This window comes from Oryzias latipes, chromosome 13, assembly GCF_002234675.1.
Source record: "Oryzias latipes chromosome 13, ASM223467v1".
In the NCBI taxonomy this organism is placed as follows: Eukaryota; Metazoa; Chordata; class Actinopteri; order Beloniformes; family Adrianichthyidae; genus Oryzias; species Oryzias latipes.
The window spans coordinates 22,555,997-22,568,106 of NC_019871.2; the positions used below are offsets into that span (position 1 = coordinate 22,555,997).

Consider the following 12,110-nt stretch of genomic DNA (forward strand, 5'->3'; position numbering starts at 1 on the left):
AACAAATCAAATACAGCCCCAAAAACATTTACACATGACTGGTCCACCGGGGAAAATAAATATGGGGCATAGTGAATTTACTTTAGTTTGAGTGATCTTTATGAAATTTCCCACTCACGCCACCGGATTAAGTCTACAACCACAACCAAAGTTTTGTTGACCTTTGACCTTTAACCCTTGTGCTATCTTAGATGACCCCACCCTTACAGTGATGTGTTTTCCCTACCATGACAAAGGTGGATAAATGTGGAAAGATTTCAGTTAATCCATGGACACCAGTGAGGTTCACAAATCATTTAAGAAAAAAGGTTTAGCGCACTGTCTAGTGGGTCTAGATGACCCAACTCCCAATGTTAAAGTGCCTAGGATAGCACAAGGGTTAACTCCTCGAGCCTCATTGAGAAGCTACTTGATGTAAAACTGAGTTGTAGATTTTGATTGGCATTAGCGTGGAGAGCTTGCAAAAGTGGCGTTTCCCTGAGCTTGCATAATTTTTACAAGAGGGCATCTTAGATGGAGGCGGGAAGGGCGGGTACCATACAATGCCGCTCGCAGCTTTAATTTAAGTTATGTTTGCTTTACTTACTCATTTAGAAGAGAGACTTTAGCAATGCAATTCAAACAGGCACGTGTTTTTCCAACAAAAACTTTCAAGAACCTCAACTTCCAGCTTAGTTTAGCTCACAAAATGATGCACATCCTAGAAATCCAAACAGTTTTGTGGCAATTCCCGTTCATTTGGGAGTTGTTCAGTTCATCAAACAATCCACTGTCAATGATTTCCCTTTGCCATCGGATGGGAACAGCACCCGTGCTGAACTCCTTAAAGAACTTCTCGTCCTTGCAGTTCAGTTCTACATCCCTCACATCAGAGTTGTCCCGACAGTCCTCGATGTTTTTGGCGTAGACCACGTTGGCCTTCGGCACCCAGGGGGGCTCCACCAGCCCTGCTTCCAGCCGGTGGAAGTTGATGTTCTTGAAAAATGAGTGGTTTCGTGGGTCGTCCCCCTTGCTGTGGAAGCAACATACGCAGGTCACACGTCAGAGAACTTCAGAAAAACTTTTTGTAGATTTAGTGAACATTTGCTTTCATAAAACAGGTGTAGAGATGAAAGAAAAAGGTCATGAAACTTGAAGCAAAATTAAAATTTTGCTGACCTTTGACCTCGGGAAGAGGTCCAAGAATATCACCTTTAGTACCTTCTACAAACGTAATCTCCTCATGTAATCGCCCCATAACTCCATCATTAGGAAGCTACTTGGTGTGATTGGCGTTGGCGTGGAGGCCTTACAAAAGTACCATTCCTTTATTACTCTCACATTTGTTTTACAGAAATGTTGTGAAAATGAATGAACATGAATTGTTGGGTCAAGCTGAGGGAAACAAAATAAGATATGAACATATTAAGAATGTGGGTGTGGTTGATAAAAAATGTTTACTTTTGCCAATTCTTCCCAAAAAATACATAGACCTGTTCGTCTTCCCAAAGCAGCCCAAAACTGAAATGGTTACTATGGAGATAAAACCAATTGGAGTGATTATTTTGTGTAAAAAGACCAACATCCACTGTTTCGAAGTCCTTCAGAAGATGCTTTTAACACAACAAACCTCTCCATTGCAATCACAAACGGAAAACAGCATTTGGTGGGAGGTTTTAAGCAAGGGGATCATAACGCTACCATCAACGCTATAAAGTTCTTGACACGAAAGGAAGAAGACATTGTTTGCATGAGCTTCTGCTCGATTGGCCTGCCCTCAGTCTAAAATCATACAGATTGATATCAAACAGTAAAAACTGTGTTCTTTTTTTTGTGTCATTGGACAAAAAAATCCCTTTTCAAACTTTTTTTTTACTGCAAAAACTGGCTTCAAACTGAGTTTAGCTTCACCAATCTTAATCTAATTCTTCCCAATCTTAAAACATTTGAAAAATAATCTTATCGAGAAAGCTTTTCAACAGAAAATGTCTTAGTGACGACATTTTTTTTCTTAAATTAAGAATTTTTGGTGAAACCATTTTTCTTACCACATTGGCAGATTTTTAAAGAAATTATTTAAATAAAATCTGCCAGTGTTGTAAGGCGTTTAGACTTATATGTTTGCAGTGTACTACCATTCGATCTGAAATCTTTATTTTTGTTTGTCCGTATTCATAATTATGTGATAATTGTTGTAATTTCCTGTTTCTGTTTGATTTCATGCTCCCTTTTACTATTATCAAGCACTTTATGATTTTATCTGAGAAAGCTGCCACAGAAATAAACATTTACTTAATTAATATGAAAGAAGTATTATTTCAATCTTATGTTTGAAGCTTCTGTTGGTTTATTTCTTTCATCTTTTTTGATTCTTGTCTTTTCTGGACTAGTTGTCAGAGTGCTGTGAAGAGATCCACCCTTGACTCTCAGACTTTAATCTTTTTGGCACTGTTGAACCCAAAGGGACAGATTTTCTCACCGGCACCCGAGGCGATGTGCAACCTTCTTCCTGAGGAACTGGACAATGATTTCCTTCGTTGGAGAATCAAATCGTTTGTCTTCAAACTTGCAGTCGTCCTCCAGAGTACGACGAGTAACCTCAGTGTTCTGGACTTTTTCCCTGAAGTCTCTGAAAGGCAAGCGAGCGGCAACCATCTCATAAATGCTGCAGCCCAGAGCCCACCAGTCCACAGACGTGCGGTAGTACTCCTGCTTGAGAACCTCAGGAGCCATGTAACCTGTTGTTCCAGCCTGCAGATACCCACAGAGGGGGTAAAAAAAGAACACTTTCAGATTAACTTAAAAAGATGAGTCAGAATTTCTTTGTTTATGCATTGAGTTGCATTTTATTATAACCTTCTTTCTAAAAATTTTTTTTAAATCTTCTAACCTAGGGGTCTGTGACTCGAGGCTCGGGAGCCACATGCTGCTCCTTCCTCCCTCCATTGTGGCTTTGAAGAAAAACGCTGATAAGTTTAAATTGATCATAGGTTTGTAGTTTTGATTCATTTGCTAATTAAGTTTTGTCAGTTATGTTTAGATGTCCAATAACTCAGCAAAATGATGGTTTACATTAAGAGTGGTTCAGTATTTTATACATACCATTTTTTCTATTATGTAAAAACATGTATCAGTAATGGACTCTACACCAATGGCGTGATGTTTTTTTATTGATAGGAAAAGGATCAAAAAGATAAAGGCACACTAAAGTCATGTTCATAGAAAAATGTTATGTTTCACCTTATTGTATTTTTGATTCAAGTAAATCTGCTGAAGCATGAGGATCCTATTTGACACAGGATGTGTTTTATTTTGAAATGAACTTGTAAGTGCTGCTGTCATAAGTAAAAGAAGTTCAAATTGTTATACAGAGAACATTTTAACTTTGTTGCAATTCAATTATTCTAAATATAAAAAAAGCTACATTTTATAAATAAACTAACAAAAACATAGAGATCATGTTTCTAAATCGCAAAGTGGCTCTTTCTGGGTTTGAGTCAGTAAGAAACCAGCCCAAATGGTTATCTTAAGGTTGCAGACGCTTTTTATTTACCTTGTCTCAATATTTATTTATATTCAGAAATCTAATTTGTTCTCAGATTCTGCTTGGCTATGAGACCAGAAAACCTCTGAACGCCTTCATTGTGGAGGAATTTTTAAATCATGTATTTTCAGTCAGAGGTTTATAAGCCGCAGGCTCATTAATATATATTTAGGATGTCCACTTTAACAGTAAATTTATATATATTGTTTAACTTAAACCAAATTAAAAAAAATCATCAATAATACTTCAGTCATTCTAAATATTTCTGAAAGTTTTTTTTGGAAATAATAGAAACCATTTTCTCCTTTCCTTTTATTTTAAATAAATAAATAAATACAGTCCCTGGTTTTTAATATGTTAACATCTAATTTAAACAATTCAAGATACAGAGAAAACGTTAGCAAGATCTATGGTTTAAGTTCTTTATACATTTTAAGAAAATTGTTTTTATCTTCAAGCTATCTGGCACATTTTTCTCACTTAATAGCACGTCTTCTTTTTAAAAATATGTTTACTACAGTGATGTTTTATTTGCCTTAGAAAAAAAAGATATATTGACAATCTGTCATGTCCTGGATTTACTATAATGATGTAAATATGTGTATTTCTATTGGATATTATAATGTCCTTCAAAATAACATTTGGCAATTATACATTTGGCCAAATGTCACTACAGTCTATATATTTCATTTCTACTGCTATTATGTTTTGTAAACTTTCTTCCAGTGGTAAACAGAGTAAAGTTTGACATTTTCCTATGATGTTGAGATGTTTTCCATCAAATTCCAGCACATCCGGGAAGGTCTGGGTGGACAGTCCTTTGGACCATAACCTGTCTGCACTCTGCAGGGGATCTCCAGGCTCGTCTACTCCTACAGACACTTCCATCGTGCAAAGATTAGAGAGCTAACACTAACAAGCTCTGGTTGGTCAAGCATGCGCTTCAAAGTCCAACCGAGCATGAGGTCAGGCACTCTTCAAATCAGATTAATCCCAATCCCACTGGGTCTCTTCTTTTCTCCCGTTAATCTGATGAAATGTTTATGTGACGATGAGGATAGAAAGTTGTGTGATTTCTACAAGACGTGTGCAACATGTGTGTGCAGAACCCACTTGATGGAGTGCGTTTTGACTATTTTTCAGTGAAAATGTGTAATAATCTGTGTGTTCAGATTATTCCACTAACCCTCTGGCAGATCATTTTCCCGTTCGGCAGCTCCACAGCCAATCCGAGGTCGGACACTCGGCACTGTCCTTTGCCGTCCAGCAGCACATTCTCCGGCTTCATATCCCGGTACACAATGTCCATGGAGTGCAGGTGGAGGATGCCGGAGATTATCTGTGCGGTGTAGTAAACTACACGCTCCATGCGGATGCCTCTCTCCCCCAACTCATAGATGTGAAACTTGAGGTCTCCTCCAGACATCAGGTCCATGACCAGGCACAGGTGAGTCCTGCTTTCGTAGGCGTAAGCCAGGTTTACGATGAAGGGGCTGTTAACCTTTTCCAGGATCTGCTTTTCCTGAAGGGCCAGCCTCTCCCCGCTTTTCTTTTTCAGACGTCTCTTGTCCAGCTTCTTGCAGGCGTACATGTGGCCTGTGTACTTCACCTGCACAACACAAACCTGCCAAACCAGAACAGCAAAAAACCATAACAGACATTGTGTAGGTCATCTACATTTTAAAGTCCCACTCCAATCATCTTTTATGCTATTTTAATAGTAATAATAATATTAATGAATTGGATTTATCTGAGCTTTTCAGACACACAAAGCACTTACAATGTGTCCATTATTCATCCACTCCTCATTCATACTTGGTGATGGTAAGCTACTGATGTAGCCACAGCTGCCCTGGGGCAAACTGACAGAGGCGTACGTGGCTGCCAGTTTGCGCCTACGACCCCTCTGACCATCCTCGAGACATTCATGTGCATTCACACATCAGTGGAGTAACACTGGAGGCAGGGAAGGTGAAGTGTCTTGCCCAAGGACACAGCGACAGTTGACTGGCCGACCCTTCGATCATTGGACTCAACCACCTGAGCCACTGCCGTTGATTAGTCTTTTAATTATGATGAAGCCAAAACCACAAAACTTGTGTCGTTTTCTAGTTTCTGCACTGTTGGAACGTAAACCTGGCCTTATTTCCCATCCTCCCGTTGACTTATAACCCCTCACACCCTCAACCTAACATCTTCGGTGTAACAAAAATGGCTGTCCTGTCGTACAGTTTTGAGCTAGATGCCAGCTCGGACGAGCTCTCAGACTCCATCAGCAGAAAAGGCCACTAATGTGAATTTCGCCTGAGTGGGTCTTTCAAGAATTATAGTAAATGATGTAGACTTTGACTTTGTTTGCACAAAGGAGGACAATTTGCAACACACTTCAGTGCCAAGGCATGAATTTAGTTTGTAGATGTTGAAATTTTGGGTGCGTACCTCACCAAAGCCTCCTCTTCCCAAAGTCCTGAACTCATAAAAGTACTTGTCAGTAATCTTCTGCCTCTCACACTCCTTCCACTGCAGAAACCTGTAGAAATGGGGGCTCTTCAAGTATTCCAGGAAAGGTTTACCCTTCAGGAAGTCCTTTGTTGCATTTGTTATCTTCTGAACTGTTTCCTCATCAAGGCTTTTGACTGACAAGGTCCTGCACAGGTTTGAGTCTTCTGTGAGGTAAGACAGAAACGTCTGAGACTGAGGATGACAGAACTTGGCAAGTATCCTTTGTCTGACCTTCTCTTTTGTTGCGTCCTCAGCAAAGCTCCAGTCGTCTAGCTCCTGCAGGAACACTGCAGCGGCTGCCCTCTGGGGGTCAGAGGTCATGAGGAACTGCAGGAAAAGCTTCCTCCCGATGGGCTGCAGCTCACACAGCCACTCGTAGCTTTTCTCGGCCCCTGCCCGGGGAGCAGTCGATTTCTTTGGGTTGGGCAGCGTCAGGGATTCTCTTCGCATCCTCTGCTCATTGCGGCCGGCCTGTTGTCCCTTGAGGTAAGCCGTGTTCACCACCAGACTCTCCAGCCCTGCCGGGTCAGCCTTAGGGGGTGAATCATGTGGCATGTTGAAAGGCAGCAGACAAATGACAAGACTTGAGGACATCCATCTTGCAAATCATTGGGCACAAGTGAGCGCTGGCAGCACCTGCTTGGTGAACATCCTCCATGTCCACACGCCGCTCAGGGATTTGGCTCCTGCTAAGTGCCTTTGCACGTTTGTGCAAAGATGGGCACGCAGGGAAAGCAACTTATGTGGTCTGTGGTTAAGAGGCTTTGGGCCAATCTATTCTTAGAAGACACAGGGAGCCGTGCTGTGATTGGACAGCAGCTAACAAAGTGGCAGGCCATACCTGAAAAGTTAAAGCAAGAACAACTTTTTTTAAACGCACCTACACTTGATCAAACCTACACACTTAGAAGCTCAGAAGCTGAGGGAGTTTTGTCTAGTTAAAACTAAACGTTTCTTTTCTTAACCCTTGTGCTATCTTAGATGACCCCACCCTCACATTGATGTGTTCTCCCTACCATGACAAAGGTGGATGAAAGTGGAAAGATTTCATGTAATCCATGGACACCAGTGAAGATCACAAATCATTGAAGAAAAAAGGTTCAGCGCACTGTCTAGTGCAGGGGTGGGCAAGTCCAGGCCTCGAGGGCCGGTGTGTCTGCATGATTTCCAGATACTCTTCCCCTACTCATGGCTGATTACCTGGTTCAGGTGTGTCCAGCCAATCAGAACATGCCAGAGCAGGGTATGCTGGAAAACATGCAGGACTGCGGCCCTCAGTGCCCACCTCTGGTCTAGTGGGTCTAGATGACCCCACTCCCAATGTTAAAGTGTCTAGGATAGCACAAGGGTTACTCCAGGTTTTGGTGAAAGGTGGCTACAGAAGAGCATAAATGGATGGATTTGCTTGGTGGATTTGCCTGAAACAGCTTTATGGCATAAAAGCTCACATGTCAAACAAGGACAATCAGTCCAGCCATCATTAGCCTCATGACTAAGTCAATTACGCCGGTAATTCTTCCTCTCTCAATTCTCCAAGTTTGTGCGTTTTGTGTGCACAAGCAAAGGCAGAAAACACAATGAACTCATCTAAAACTAAAAATACACAAAGAACAAAATGAACCCACTTCTAAGATTTTCCTGGTTTTGTTGGGTTAATGTCGTGCTGCTTAGTGGTGTAAGAACACCAGCTTAAGCTCTATGTGATCCAGCGCTCACAGCACAGAGTGCAGCCTCTTCCCAATCAAATTACTCTCATTAGTGAGTTTATCTGCGCATTAACATTAAAGAACCACTGATGAAAATGGTGGTTTTGGTGTTTTTAACATCTTATTTTGGCCTTTTTTCTGATGATAGAGGACATATATAAAGAAAATCAAGCTTAAAATTGCATTTCTGAGTTTTTCTTTATTCAAATAGTTGTGAATCAGGAGCAGACCAAAAATGCAGTTTAAAAAAAAGCTTTTTGAGACATGCACAAGCTCCCTGCTCTTCTCCATTCTGATACACCCACTTACAACCATGTGAAGCCATGGCGCAATTTCAATACGGGAGAGCTATCTCATCTTCTGGTACACCAAGTTCTTCATACTACATGCCACTCATCAGTTAGTCTTCAGTCTTAGCCAATAGCTAAAATGCTCACTTTCTTCACAGCCAATCACAATCAAATTCCTGCCTTTGAATTCATGGAAGTTAGTTTATCTGCATTCTAGACACTTCACCGGCCCACCTCCGCCCTGTTCTCCTCCTGGCTCTTTGATTCGGAGCGGTCTGGGGCTTAACCCTTGTGCTATCTTATATGACCCAACCCTTACTTACGTGTTATTCCTACCATGATAAAGGTGGATAAAGGTGGAAAGATTTCATGTAATCCATGGACACCAGTGAGGTTCACAAATCATTGAAGAAAAAAGGTTCAGAGCACTGTCTAGTGGGTCTATATGACCCAACTCTCAATGTTAAAGTGCCTAGGATAGCCCAAAGGTTAATCACCATCAGCGTCCAGGCTCTGGGGTCTCTTCTCACACGGTCCGAGGTCATCCCAAGTATGCAAGAAGTCTCCCGCCCAGAACCTAACCGCCAAAGACTACAGACCATTTCATGCACAAATTCCTGTTTCACTAGTAAATCTCAGAACTAAAATCTTTTTGTTTAACCTCATAAAGGCTACAACATCAAGGAACTGACAGAAATTTTGTTTTTTACATGTATAAAAATACAGCCAAATCATGTTGTAATGATATAGATATAATCAATTACGGTATGTCGGGTGTTTTGGTAAGTTTTATCTCACAACAATGTAATTTTAAGATGCAAAAAAATTGACATTAGTTCTTAGGGAAAAAAAAATTAGTGTTTAGGGGAAAATAAAATCACCTTATTTATCCACTCTCACATTTGACCCATGGGTAAATGTGACCACATTGGGTCAATGTGTTATAAAAAGTTAATTATCAAAGACTTGTGTGTTTTTTCAGTAGTCATTTAGAAAAGTGTAAAACAATAGATGAGTTATTCTCAGCATAAAATTTAGAAAATTAGCTAAACGTTTCCCGTCAAGTGTTTTTGAGATTTCATGGAAACAGCCATTTTGAAATCAGCAGGAAAAGTCATTCTACTGCCCCTAGTGGAATGATGATGAATTACAGGACAGAAAACATGGACCAATGGTTTTTAAAGAAAGTTTGGATCATGTTAATAATATTGGGGTCTCAGGAAGGCATGTATAAAATATGATGCAAATGGTTATATAGGATTAATGGAAACTATTCAAATGAAAACAGACCTGCAGCTTTCACAATTCTTTTATTTCTAAAATAAAAACCACTTCTTGTGCCAAACATCGCAACATACATCAAAGTTAATCTTAAATGTCAAACACTGTAAATTGTCATCCATCCCTCCATGAGGCTTCTAAAGGGGTAGAGCAGCTGATCTGTACGCGTTTTTGTTCCCCGCCCTCCTTTTACGCTGTGACTACAGGAAACATGCGATGGCGAGCAGGAAGACGGCACAGGAGAAGGCCGGGACGGCTCTGAAGAAAACACGGGCTCAGTCCTCATTTGCCGATTCTCTGCACCACCCAGTCTTGTTGGCAGAGGGGGCAACGGTTGTTCTGCTTCACCCAGAGGGACATGCAGCAGTTGTGGAAGGAGTGGTTGCACTCCCCCCAAACAACTGGAAGATGGAGGCAGACAAACAGGTTAAAAACTGAATGACAAACATGTTCAAAGACAATATATTGTATGAAACATGTACGTTTTCATTAGTACTCTTATTTTCACAAACACAGCAGGACTTCTGTGACAGATTATAGAGAAATCTTCACATGAAGAAGGGAAGAACATTAAAGTTCGTTTGATTGTGTCTCAAACTATTAAAGACCACCTCCAATGAAAATCACGTTTTTGGCGTTCTTATCATGTTCTTGTGATTTTTTTTGTTTTTTGATGATGGAGGACATGTATAACGAACGATTGCTTTATTCAAATTATTAAAAAACATGAACTTGAACATAAAAGTGGCAATTCATCTCTTTATTACAGGCTATTTGGTAAATTTAAAAAAATCACAAAACAGTTTTTTTGTTTTCAGTGTTTATTTTGTTGCCAATGTAAGAAAACTACAAAAACATTAAGAAAGCTGTCTATGGTTGGATGTTTTTAATGTATTACAATGTGTTTTGTAGTGTATGTGCCAAACTCTGGCATTCTCACTGTTATTGTTCTATGTTCTTTTGTTGTATTTTACATAAAATAATAATAATAACTTTTTTCTTTCAATATCGTGAAAGCTGCGCGCCTGAGCTTTTATTGTGGTGGGACGCAGGGTTGATGATAACGCTCTTTAGCATATCCGGTTAACCGATTGTGCTGTTGATGCAACTTTTAGAGCTCGGGGCGTCTTACCGACACAGTCTTCCTGTTTGTTCTCCGCCTGACATCGGAGGCACGCGTCTGTAAAAGTGTCAGAAATAAAGTTAAAGCACCAAGCAGCCTACATCCACCAAACACGTCCGTGTTAGCTAAGCTAGCACGGGTTAGCCGGGTATGCGTCCCAAGCTAGCTGTCAAACACTTACCCATTACTTGTACCCGACAAATCGCACACGTGTCGCATTCCACGTCCCAGCTCCACATGGCCACAGCGTTCCATTTCTTCAGGGAAAACATCTTGTCACTCCCCGTCTTGGATCCCGAAGAGGTGTGAGAAAGCACCAAACCCGGCTCGTCCCCGTCGTCCATCTCTGCAGCTCCCACGTTAGCTTAGCTAAACAAGCTGGATGCTTGTTCTCACAGCGACGGCAGAGGGCGCTGTTTCTCTATTTTTAGTAAAAAGAAGAAACCATCTTGAAGTTTGCACCTGTTTTATAGTGTATGCAATTTTTTTAAAATATGCTTCAAGACAATTTATTGTATTTTAGGAAATTATATAAAAACATCTAACATGCTTTATATTTCAATAAAAAATGTAATGTCTTAATTTTAAAAACTAATTTTGTCTTGAAACTGTAATCTGTAGCATATAAACTACTCATTATTAAGGAATGCTCCACTGAAGATATGGACAAAGAAAAATCTAAAATGTAATCAGTCAGGAAAGGTTTCATTAGCTATTTTATTAAATGACATTTTAACACACCAGCTTATGTAAAAAATATACATCATTTGTTATGTAAACATGCTTCATATAAAGATGAACATCTAATTTGTATGTTTATATAAAAAACAAGCCATTAATATAATTAACTACAGTGTAGTATTATAATTTAGGAAAAAACACAATATAAAGTTTTCTCTTTAATGCTGCTGTCTAACAACACCTTAATATTTATTACCTATTTAACATAAATTATAGTATACAAGACAATAAAAAAATAAAAATAAATGCTACCTCATTTCATCAGATGTATTTAAACACAACCAAACAAATTTCCAGCTATACACAGAAATTCTTTTATACAGATATCAAATTTACTATCATAAAATACTTTTTTTTTCTAGAATGACATCAATGCTTTGCTTTTGTCATTTTTGTTAAAGGAGTCCATTTCTCAGGATGGACGGTCAACAGTAAGTTCAGAGGAGCGTTGCTTCCTTCAAAGCCTTCCATTTCGAAGCTGCTTTGTCCTTAAACGTGTTTCTGTTTAGAGATCCACAAAGGAAACTGTCAGTCTTCATCAGATGAAACAGAAACAGGCACAGAACATCATGGCGACGCCTCTGGAGTCTGAAACGAACTCTGATTCTTTAGGACAAGCTTCTGAAAGTTTAATTTGGCTGGCGGCTCCTATCTTTTCACAGCAGCTGGATCCTCAAGTGTGTTGTGAGTTCACAGACCATCTGTTGCATCACAAAGCAGCACTCTTAACTGGAAAAGTGTCTTAATGAAAGAGGAGCCAAAGTGTTTGCTGAGAAATCGTTTAGGTCAGGAAGTCCAAACAGAACATCAGCATCCACAGAGAGAGACAATGTTTTCATGAGTAATATGCAGTGTTTTATCCTTTGGACAAATATGTGTTCAGTTTTTTTGGAATAAATGACTCACTTTTACCCGTAAATCAATTTTGTTTCCCACATTCTTAA

The 12,110-nt window shown here is 39.8% G+C and overlaps 2 protein-coding genes across 2 annotated transcripts; both read right to left on the minus strand.

The window, feature by feature from the left end:
- Positions 1-314: 314 nt before the first annotated feature.
- LOC101166975 (rhodopsin kinase 2-like) lies at positions 315-6,768 on the minus strand. Its single transcript, XM_004075815.3, has 4 exons — positions 5,963-6,768; positions 4,710-5,147; positions 2,459-2,730; positions 315-1,012 (listed from the first exon to the last, which is right to left on the minus strand). Exons 1-4 carry the CDS (start codon positions 6,617-6,619, stop codon positions 682-684), a joined length of 1,698 nt encoding a protein of 565 aa, XP_004075863.2. The 5' UTR covers positions 6,620-6,768; the 3' UTR covers positions 315-681.
- Positions 6,769-9,313: 2,545 nt separating this feature from the next.
- Positions 9,314-10,827, minus strand: rnf7 (ring finger protein 7). The gene is made up of 3 exons (XM_004075766.4): positions 10,607-10,827; positions 10,435-10,482; positions 9,314-9,703 (listed from the first exon to the last, which is right to left on the minus strand). The coding sequence occupies exons 1-3, from the start codon at positions 10,767-10,769 to the stop codon at positions 9,585-9,587; spliced, it is 330 nt and encodes a 109-aa protein (XP_004075814.1). The 5' UTR covers positions 10,770-10,827; the 3' UTR covers positions 9,314-9,584.
- Between the last annotated feature and the right edge of the window lie 1,283 nt (positions 10,828-12,110).

What these genes read in the sequence shown, in the direction of transcription:
- LOC101166975 (XM_004075815.3), bottom strand. Translation starts at nt 6,619, where the DNA reads ATGTCCTCAAGTCTTGTCATTTGTCTGCTGCCTTTCAACATGCCACAT. An exon ending in GAAGAGGAGGCTTTGGTGAG is followed by an intron (nt 5,148 to 5,962) that starts GTACGCACCCAA and finishes CTGGTTTGGCAG; the next exon opens with GTTTGTGTTGTGCAGGTGAA. An exon ending in GGAAAATGATCTGCCAGAGG is followed by an intron (nt 2,731 to 4,709) that starts GTTAGTGGAATA and finishes GGGTATCTGCAG; the next exon opens with GCTGGAACAACAGGTTACAT.
- rnf7 (XM_004075766.4), bottom strand. Translation starts at nt 10,769, where the DNA reads ATGGACGACGGGGACGAGCCGGGTTTGGTGCTTTCTCACACCTCTTCG. An exon ending in TTGTCGGGTACAAGTAATGG is followed by an intron (nt 10,483 to 10,606) that starts GTAAGTGTTTGA and finishes ACACTTTTACAG; the next exon opens with ACGCGTGCCTCCGATGTCAG. An exon ending in CAAACAGGAAGACTGTGTCG is followed by an intron (nt 9,704 to 10,434) that starts GTAAGACGCCCC and finishes TCCATCTTCCAG; the next exon opens with TTGTTTGGGGGGAGTGCAAC.